Genomic DNA, 10,989 nt, shown 5'->3' on the forward strand with positions numbered 1-10,989 from the left:
AAACTCATATATTGAATAAAGCATAAATGAGATTTATAGTAGGGATAGAACAAACTACTTTCACACTTCTGTAGTTCATAAGCTTAAAAAGCATACAATTCCCAGCCAAAAGTTTCTAATGCAATCTATTTTAGTGAGAAGAAGTGAAACTGTGTTTGTTTTTCTTGTAATCACTATCTGCAATGTGTTTAGCTTCCTGAGGGAAAAAGACAACTACCAAAGAGGTTCTAAATACACTTTTAAACACTAAGGATCTAAAATTTCTTCTAATAAACTGAATCATGATTATTGTCCCTAGGCTTGGACACATGTCCTCAAGTAATTAAATTCAGTGAGTTACAATCTACTGTTCCTCATGATTTTTGATGTATCACTGCTGCTGACGTGGCAAACTACAAACCACTCAGTGACCCAAAATGCTTTAGCATGGGGGAAAATAAATACATAAATAAATAAATAAATCACAAACCCACCAAACATTTTGTATTAAGCTTTTCCCCAGCAAAGTTTGTACATGTTTGTGAATTACAAACAATGTAAAACATAAAGGATTTAAGAATTACATTACTTAGGGCATCAATGTACTTCAGTGCTTAGTATGTTCTAGAAATCTTGCCATCCAAGTAGAAGTAGAGTTCAAGTAGAAAATAAGAAATTTGGGTGTTTACCCCGGAATTGCCACAGTCCTTTCTCTCACCTCTCACCAGGTTAAGTATAAAAAGCAATGTACAAGTGTGCAGAAATCCAGCTTTATTCTTGGATGAGTAGGGCACTTAGATGGAGCACCTAAATGGACACAGGGTTTTGGGTTTGGATTTTTGGTTTTTTTTGTTTGGTGGGTTTTTTGGTTTGTTTAAGTCTAGCAATTATTTTTTCTTACATCTATTTTTGAATAGAAATAGATGTGTCCATTTATAAATGGTTCCACATAAAATGGTTCCACATAAATGGTTCCAAATAAAATTTTCAATGTTTCTGAGAAAAGGAATGCATTATTTAAGGAGGCAAGCCCCAAGCTTCCACATATTGCAGCATACTTTGTTTTTACCTGCTTGACAGGCCATCTGTTTTAAGACACTCTGAAAACATAATTCCCCTTATTTTTTATGAGTTATTGCTAGATACCATTATTTAGTACTTACAGGCTACTTTTGCCAATAGAACTATTAAAACTGTCACTATATCCAAAAGAAAATGCTGATCCTGAGAAATTGCAACTCCTTGACAGGGCCCAGGAGATAGCAGAAAGTTCTGGCACCTTGCAGGACTGTAAACAATCCCTGTAGAATCATTAAAGGAGATATTTTATCTGCTTCAAATTGAATTCTCAGCAACCTGATGCTTGTTTAACAGCCTTGGTAATAGAAAGTGCACTAGGAATACTAGCTTTCATCCATGCAGGCAGGCCACGAGCTATCAAACTGGCAACCATGATGGCAGTACTGAACATATTTGAACTTAGTGCATATATATGGCAATGAAATATATATATATTAGGGTGTAATAAATTCACGTCCACACACAAAAAAAACAAACAAAAAAATCACCTGTCTCAGTCAGAAAACTGGATTACCTATTCTTCATCAGACCAGGACCAGACTTTCCTCACAGGCACAAAGAGAAGATTTTTCCGCTGAGCATTCCTAACACTGAATTCTGTTCACTGGGTAGATATGGCTGGCAATGAACAACTATTTTTTCCCACTTCTCTGTTCTATGGTACATATGTGCTATACCACAGCTTAGAAGGTGTGAAAGTATAAAGCCTAATCCAGGAAGAGCATGGAGTTAACCCCCAAAGGTTGCAGGTTCGATTCCCATTCACTTGAGAGCTGGACTCAGTGATCCTTTCAACTCAGAATATTCTGTAACTCCTGTCAGCTGTAATTTAAAATTAAGCAAAACCCTTCCTCTTTAGTGGCTCATCTGACCCACCCTTAAGGTATGGTGTTCAGAGGCTAGATATATGATGTGTGAGGGGAAAACAGTAGCAATGAGTCTGCCTCTGACTGCCCTTTATTTGAGAATAAGCTCCATTTTACTTCTTAAAACCAGGTGGGTTTTCTATTGGGTTGGCCTTCTTGGTTATGCTGAATTAGATTTTTTCTATGAATATTACAGCTGCTTAAAAGCAACCCAGCTGTAAAAGCAAAACAGCTCTCCTTGGTTTCTTCTTGCGAGTTTTATAGTTTGCTTAATTTTCCTTTAACCTGACCTCAGGAGACCTTCTCAGGCACACACACACACAGAGACACATAAGAGCCTCTAAGAAAACTTTGTAGTCAAGTACCAAGACTAATAAAAGCACTATTCATCTAACTAATATATAGAGCTTTTAGTGATGAGTCAACACACCAGTAAAACTAGAGACAGTTTTTTGTCAATTTATCCAACTCAGCAATAAGCAAAATGACTGCTTATTGACTTATGCATTCTAATGCAGATGTATAAGTCAGAGTACCATTACAGGTAATGTGCAAGGTGAAATTTGGGGCTAAGGGTCTGACCAAAGTTTCATGTGCTAGGTGTGGTTTATGATTTACCTTTTTGACTATTTTTCATTTTGGCAGCAAATTCCGGCTTGTCATGCCAATTTAACTATTTTACTCTCTGAACTTTGCATCTTTATAAGTTGTACAAACAGCTACTCAGCTTTATTTTTTCTAGATTAGTCTTACATGTTTAGAAAGCTTTATCAAGCTGAATTACCATTCTTAGGCAAACTGGAGATGTGACAAAAAGGTTTTGCTGTGCTATGGCATCTCTTAGAAAAGCTGGCTGCATTCACTCATGCAGAGTAGGGAGGAAACTGCATTTGCATTTTACAGCTCTAAGGGGAATAAGGGTGATAAAACCCATTTTCAACCTGCCAGGGGAAAAAAGGTTGGACAGCACGAATAGCTGGGTCTGCCCGCAGGAAACGAGATGGGGTATCCGTGGGAAAGAGTACTGGAAAAGAAGGAGGGTACCGGGAAAAGACAAGCACGGCAGCAGGAACTCGCATCAGAGCGGCTTAACTTTCAGCAGCATCCTCCTCCTCCCCGGGCTGCTGCTCCCCCCACCCCTCCCCAGAGGACACAGAGGGGATGTTTCCGCGCCCCTGGGCCGGCGGTGCGGTGACAGACCGGGCGCTGGCCGCCCCCCGCCGCCCCGAAGGAAGAGGAAGCGGCGCCGGGCCCGCAGGAAGTGCCGCTGCCCCGCGCCCGTCGCCCCCGGCCCGGCCCGGCGGGGGCGGCCCGGGCTCTCCGCGGGCGCTGCTCCCTGACAGGTGGCGGCGGCGAGAGGCCTCTGGCTCCGCGGGCAGCGCCCGGCAGGATCGCCCGTCACCCGCAGCGGGCCGCGGCCAGGGCTGGGGCTGCCGCCCCCCTCGCCCAGCGGCGCACCTGCCCTGCCCGCCCCTACCTTGTTGAGGTGGGGGTCGCGGAGCACCTCGTAGCCCCTTTTCATGGTGAGCTGCAGGGGCCGGCCGGCGTCCTGCCTGCTCTCGGCTGCCTTCCTTGCTTGCATGGCGAGGCGCGGCGGGGCTCGCTGCCGTCAGGTCGCTGCGGGAGCGGAGGCGAAGCGGCGGCTCCTCCTGCCGAGGTGACTGCCCGGCGGGGTGGGATGATCCTGCCGGGAGGGAGGGAGGGAGGGAAAGAGGGAGGGGGCAGAGCCACGGCGAGACGCCGCCACCGGGAGGGGGTCACCGGGGCGCCGCTGAGTCACCGGCAGCTCCGCGCACACCCGGGCGGCCGCCCAGGTGCGGGGGGGCCGGGGCCGCAGGGGTGCAGACCCGCGGCCCTTCCCGGACCTGCCCGAGGGTGCAGGGTGTACGGGCTGCGCTGCCTTTGAGCGCTGCAGAGAGCCACTCCGGACCGCCCGGAGGAACAGGCCGGTCTGCGATCACCTGCTGAGGGGGAATCGCAGCCGCGGGTCTCCCTCGCCACGGCGGGTTTGGCGCGGGATCCGCGGTACCAACGCGGGGAAGCGCCGCGGAGCGCTGTCAGCACCGCGCCGTGACACCGCTCGGCCGCGACCCCGCGCCCCAGCTGAGCCCCCTGGGCGCGGCCACACGCGGGAGCTGGGCCTCTGCGCTGGAACAAACGTCGTTTCACTTTCCCTCTGCTATTTAAACGGCCTTGAAATCCAATCTTTCCCGAAGGGGACGGGCTGCATAGCTTCGTACAGTCAGGAGCAAATGTTTGATGTAATTAGCTGTGTGTTGGCTTCAGCTGTGGTGGCTGGGGTTATGCCTGGTCGGGATGGAGAGCGCTGGAGTAGAGCAGGTGTTCAGCTGGTTTATACTGCTAGCCCTCATATTTGTTTACAATATGTTCTGAAATTCTTCACATACAACCTGTTGTGTACAGTATGACTGTGACTTTATTCCTCTAAATTCGCGTATGTAAGCAAAGATGATTTCCATACAAATGCTATAGTCCTTGTGGAGAAATTATGCTTCTTGAAATGTGTGACTAGGAGATTATTTTAGAAGGGTTTGGTTTCTGTTGTCAGGTAGCAACAGATCAAAATTTTGCAGCTCTTTCAAGCTTACCTCTTCACATTTAATCCACAGGCCTTGTATTCATATAATTACTTCATATTTTATTAAAAAAAAAGCTCCCACAGAATCTGGCTTCTCCTGAACTTCCTGTTAAGTAGCTCCTAAAAGTTTATTTGCAGTTATCTAACAAAGGAAGGTTGGAAGGGTTCCAAGTCTCTTATTTCTGGAAACTTGACTTCCAAGTCAGCAGAAAATTCAGTAAATAAACTTCTCCCTTTGTCCATCACCTCAGTATTAGGGAAAGCAGTAAACTAAAACTAGAAAGTTGCTTCAAAACTTTAAACCTGGAGCCTTTCTGACTAAATAGCCAACCTTCCTTGGATTTGTCTGGATAGCTAACTACCTGCTCACCCACCCAAGTCCTGATTATTACCTTCAATAGGTATCAGGGATAAGGGGGTAACATTGCAAGACTTTCTTAGTTATAAAATTGAAAAGCAACATAGAAACATCTTTTTTCTTTTCCTTGTGGCTGCACTGAAACCATTCTGATAGAATGCTAACCTGATGCAATATTTTATCTTCATGTTGCAACACTATTTATAAAAAGAAATCTCTTTGATTTGTGCAAAAAGTCACTGCAATCACTGTGAGTACCTGCTCAGAGGTCTGACCCGTGCTAAGCACTTTGTCCTGACTTGCCTTGCACCAATTATAAAACATATGTAATGAAACAGCTAATTAAAGTGAAGTTCATTGGAATATATACCTTTTTTTTATGTAATTAGACTTCAGAAACCATTTACTATTGTGTTTTAAGTACAGATTTACTCCTCCTTCCTAAAATTACAATTTATTTCTCTTTTTTATGTTCAAACACTAATAAAAACTAAATCATAACTATCTATTGAGGTGAGTGAGTTGTAAGAATGGCAGCAGACCTTTTCAGCTCAAAAGGAAGACCAGAAAAACATGAAAAAGTGGTGTCTCCTGTCACCTGTAGAATCTTCCACTTAAGGCCTGGAACATTTTACCATGTAATGGGATTAGTACAGATTTATTTGTCTGAGTCTGCTGCTAGCGATTGCTTTTCTTCCTAGTCTTTATACCCTCTCGCAAATTTTGTTGTGCATTTGTATTGCATTCGAAGACAATCTGTGAGTAAGAGAAATTTTAGAATGGCTCTTGCGGGACCTCACAATATTTGAACTGCAAAAATAGTTCAAAATAGTCCAAAGGGGTAATGTTCAGCAGTTACATATGCAGTCAGAGGTCATTATTCCAGAAGAGGATGGCATTGCATAATAAGACTGTATTATAGGACTAGAAATAAAGCTTTTGTAAATGGCCAAATTATTTGTAATGGCTGTGTACCCAATACAGGTATTTTTGTAGATGTTAGCCCACATTCACATTATTAGTGAGCATCATACATTATCAATGTCTTTCTGACAGAAAGTACAGTGGCTTTGCCCTTCTGGCAGGCACCTAATTCTTTTTCACAAGTGGTTTCTATATGGTACACTTTAAAAAATCCTACTCGTGATTTTTCATAAGTACATATGGTTTCGTCCCACCCCTGTACTTGTCTCTCTCAAATCTCCTCAGATGTACTAAAGATATATGAAGAGCTCTACTTGAAACAGTCTTAGGCTCTACTTGAAATAGTCCTAGGAAAAGACTAGAAGGAACACTTATGGTGTGATTTAACCCCAGCCAGCAACTAAGTACTGTATAGCTGCTCGCTCACTCCCCACCCTCACCTGCACTGATGGGGTGGGAAGGAGAATTGGGAAAAGGTAAAACCCAGGGGCTGAGATAAGAACAGACTGATAATCAAAGTAAAGTAAAATATAGTATAATAATAGTAATTAAAAGGGAGGTAGCAAAAAGAGAGGAATAAAGCCCAGAAAAAACAAGTGATACACAAGACAATTGCTCACCACTTACTGACCAAAGCCCAGCCTGTCCCTGAGCAGCAATCAGCCCCTCCCAGCCAACTCCTCACAGTTTATATACTAGGCATGACATTGTATGGTATGGAATATCCCTTTGGCCAGTTCAAGTCAGCTGTCCCAGCCATGCTCCCTCACGGCTTTTTGTGTGTCTCCTTGTTGGCAGAGTATGAGAAAAAGGAAAGTCTTTCACTTAAGACAAGTACTGCAGAGCAACAACTGAAACATCAGTGTGTAATCTGCATGATTTTCCTACTAAATCCAAAATGCAACACTGTATCAGCTACTAGGAAGAAAATTAACTCCATCTCAGCCAAAACCAGGACAACTGGTCATCTAGTGTACCTTTGTATCTCAACCTAGTGTTAAAAAGCTTCAATAAATGAGAATTGACAACCTGCTTTGATAAGCCAATAGTAGGGAGAGGTAAGTACAGGACAGTATATTTCTTTATTCCTGAAGTAGTTAATTAAGATGACTCATTCTGTTTAAATATTTAAGAATGGAACTTGGGAAATATCCTTCTGTTAGGCTATGGCTGATTAGAGGATTTGGACTCCCTTGAACCACTTTTGAGTTTGGGAGCTCTGTATCCTGCTGTGACACTGGGGAGGAGTTAGCTTTCAGGGCTACCAGTTTGGAAGAAAAGAAAGGGACCTCCCATGTCCTGATGTAAACATCCAATTAACTACTTTCTTTTATAGTGGTACTTGGATATCATGTCTGACTCATCCCAATAAGAACTGTAGTGGATCTATTACCAACTGATGGTAACTGTTGGATGCTCACTGTGGTTCATGGTACTCCAGTCAAGACCTCATCAGCCTTAAATCAATGGAAGCCTTTACTTCACGTGTTTTATGATTGGCAATTCCCTTCATACTGCTCAGCACAATGTTTGCCTTTTTTGCAATAGTGCAACACTGTTAACTTCTGCTGGGTTTGTGATCCAGTATAATGTCGTGTCCTTTTCTGCAGGGATGGACGCCAAATGAGTTCATAGAATCATTTAGGTTGGAAAAGACCTTTAGTATCATTGATTCCAACTGTTAACCCAGCACTGCCAAGCCCAACACTAAACCATGTCCCTGCGTGACACATCTACATGACTTTTAAATACCTCCAAGGACAGTGACTGGATAAAGGATGGACGTGGTCCTTAGCCCTCCTTTTGTTGCTAATGTATTTATAGAAACATTTGTTTCTATACATTTGTTTATTGAGTTATAAATTTTTATTGAGTTATAAATTTGTTTATAACGTTGGCAATATCAAGTCAAATTTCACAGAGACACAAGGTTAGCTTTAAAAAAGGTGAATTGTTTAATGATTTAAAAACAGAATTGAAGCATTTATAAAGCCTATAACATAAACATTTTACAGTGTTAGCAGTCCTGACTTGTGCTTGGTATTTGAAAATGAAATTCATTTTTTGATCGTTGGGACATATGTTTGTAGTTAGGCTGAAGGAGAGGCAAAAAGTAAACAGTATAAGCAGTATGGGATTATGGTTTAAGTCTGACTCTTTTTATTATCTAGAAGTGTTGTTTGTAACAACATGGATTTAAAAAAGAATTACTTTAAGCTAGACAATGCACTCCTGAAGTTAAGAGAAGAATCTAGTGATAGCTTTAAAAATGCCCAAAGTGACCTATTCTGAGGTCACTGCCTGCTCTGCCTGTCCCTGCCCACACTCCCAGGGCTCCACCCACCCTGGCCATGGTTCAGCACCCCATGTCAGCTCTCAAGGCCATCTATCACTGCCCCAGCAACACCACAGCTCTGCTTTTGTCTGGCCATGGGCCCTGCTGTCCTGAACCCTGACCACCTGTGGGCTGACTTCCCAGTCTGGCTTCAGTGACCTTGTCACTGTGGAGTCACTCAGTGATCACAAGGCTGTATCTGACCCTGGTTACCCTCACCTGGGCTGGCCCTGCTTCACTTCCTCAGCTCAACCTCAGAGAAGCCTCAGCCATGCCACAGACAAGGCCAGGGGGCTCCCTCAGCTGCTCCCAGCCTGCCCTCCTCCTTTGTGGGTGGTGAGAAGAGCCCTGGCTGGTGAGGCCTTGCCTGCCATGCTGACCCACACAGGGAGCCCCTGGCTCCCACCACACGCTGGCGTGGCAGACAGATATGGAGAAGGCAGAGCCAGGCTCTTGTCACAGATGAGGAATGCAGTGCCAAGAGGCAGCAGTAGCAAGGTGCACCCAGAGAATGTCCAGTTGGGCTTAAGCATGGCATTTTCCAGCATCGGGGTGGTGAGCACCAGAGCAGACTCCAAGAGAGGTCAAGGAGTTTCATGCCTGGAGCTTTTCAAAATTTGACAAGGCCCTGAGCAATCAAGCTTTGAAGTTCAGCAGGTTGGGCCAGATAAACTTCAGACACCCTTTCCAACCGGGACTGTTACGTGATTCTGTACACTGCTGAAAATGGCAAATTCTCTGAACATGCAGGCATTTCTACAGGAATTTCATTACAGCCCCAAAAGTCTGTTCCTCTTCATAAATTCACCAACATTCCTTTAGCTTGCTCCTCAGTTTCTGTCTGTTTTTCTACTTAGGCATATATTTGTTTGGCCAGTGGGATTTTTACTCAACTGCCTTCATAGCCCTCATACTTTATCCCTTTCTGCTAAGGATTTTATCCTACATGCCTTAAATTAAACTCTTGAACATCAAGAACTAGTGATAAATATCTTAAGACTCCACAATTTTTCAATCCAGTGCTGGATTCATAGAGATACTAAAATTATTTCAGTATAATACCTACATAATATATATATAAATCAATAAAATAGTAAGAATGCTTGTGGCAATTTCTATTAGTTGACATTACATTGTCCAGGTGTCGCAGGAAAAAAACCGTACCTGGCCTATACATGTTGTTGGATGTGTTGGAGCACTGTGAGAGAACTTCCGTACATATAGGGTACCCTTAGGAACTTCCATCAGTTCTCAAGTCAGATGTAAATTAGGGAGAGACACACAGAAGTAGTTCCATGCCTCATAGCCAGTCATTTGTGCTTCGCAGTATGCCTGGGGTAGAATGAGAATTTATTTCTCCCACATCCCAGTGTTAACATTTTGACTTGAAGACCATGTATTTGTTATTACAGTAAATTTAGCACAAGGCAAATGAAATATGTATGCCACAGTGCATCATGCTCTCAGAAGATATTCTGGCTGCATTTATGATTCAAGGAGATTAAATAATGCTCAAAATAAGCATCCTACCTTTTTTTCAGTGTTTGTCCAAATAGTGCAATTTCCTAGGAATTTTTCCATTTCTACCTAAAAACCCCCAAAAATTAAACTGTAGAGGCCTAACTATTCACTTTTTGTCTCTTAATCCCATAAGAACAGAGCCAATGTGAGCAGTAATAGATTTCAAAGGTGATCTAAATGCCTCTATTTTGAATACACAGACATTCTGGAGTGACTTATATGACCTACATAAAGGCATGAAAAATCACATTCTTTCTCTTCAAGCTATACAAAATGTTTCAAGCAAATCTTCCTTGAAATATCCTTTTAAAATTAATTTCCTGAATTGGCTGGTGATGAGGAATGTAAAATATTTCTAGATTCCCAAGCTTGCTTATCTGAAAGATAGTAAATCTTGATAGTGCTATCTTTTCATCACTAATGCAAATGCCTATATTTACCACTGCACATAGTCTTAGAAATTTAGATGTGCACATTTATTTCAATCTCAAATATTTTAGAGATATTGTGTGGAAGAATGTTTCAGATTACTAGAATTGAAAATTTTTAGACTGTTTGGTTAACTGTCTCAGAATAAATTTTTCTTGGCTTTCTTTTAGTTGCACTAACAATGAATTCAGAGCTGAAGATTATTCAATGCCAAAATTGAATTACTATGACTTTGAGGTATGATTTGTATCTTAATACTGGGAGTTCACTGTCTTGCTAGGAATAATAGGATTTAGAAAAAGGCCCCAAACAGCATTTTTACTTGAATTACTCTATCAGATCTATGTTCCAGCAATAAGAGTGGAAAATCTGCAAGACTCCTTCCATTGTTTATAAAAAGAGGATGAATTCTTTCAGCTCTGCCAATTAAAGACATAATTTCAAACAACTTCAGCACCTTTAGGATAATTTTGGAATAGTATTAGTGAGTGCACTTCCATTGTTTGCTTCCATGGTTACGTCTGGCACAGTAATTTTAACAGTTTAGCAACAGACAAAGCCTGCTCAGAAATTTTCCTCTTTTAAATGCTTCCTTTCCTATATGCTGGAGCCTGTGAAGGGCTTTTTCTTTTCCATGTCCTAATTACCATAAATATTTTGAAGATTGTTCTACAAACTCTGTTTTGTTTTCCAAATCATTAGCAATGTTAAAAACAAACCTTCTGACAAAAATGTTGGCAGAAGCTCAAAGACAATTCCTAGTTCATCAGAAGCCCTTGCTTATGCAAAGGGAGCTGTATGGGGTCCTTTACATGCAGTGCACTTGCCAAAGCACGTGAGCCTTAGTGCATGACATTCCAGCCATGTTTAGGTTTTTTATGTGCAAATCATTTAGACA

General features: G+C 42.4%; 1 protein-coding gene across 1 annotated transcript in view; it reads right to left on the bottom strand.

The window, feature by feature from the left end:
- ME1 (malic enzyme 1) overlaps window positions 1-3,925 on the bottom strand; it is a 164,653-nt gene extending 160,728 nt beyond the window's left edge. The window contains exon 1 of the mRNA XM_051777956.1: window positions 3,403-3,925. Coding sequence (XP_051633916.1) covers window positions 3,403-3,507 — 105 coding nt within the window. The 5' untranslated portion in view covers window positions 3,508-3,925. The remainder of the gene's footprint in view (window positions 1-3,402) is intronic.
- Window positions 3,926-10,989: the final 7,064 nt, after the last annotated feature.

This window comes from Manacus candei, unplaced genomic scaffold, assembly GCF_025592945.1.
Source record: "Manacus candei isolate 608988 ecotype Guabito, Panama unplaced genomic scaffold, ASM2559294v1 h1tg000011l, whole genome shotgun sequence".
NCBI classification, from domain to species: Eukaryota; Metazoa; Chordata; class Aves; order Passeriformes; family Pipridae; genus Manacus; species Manacus candei.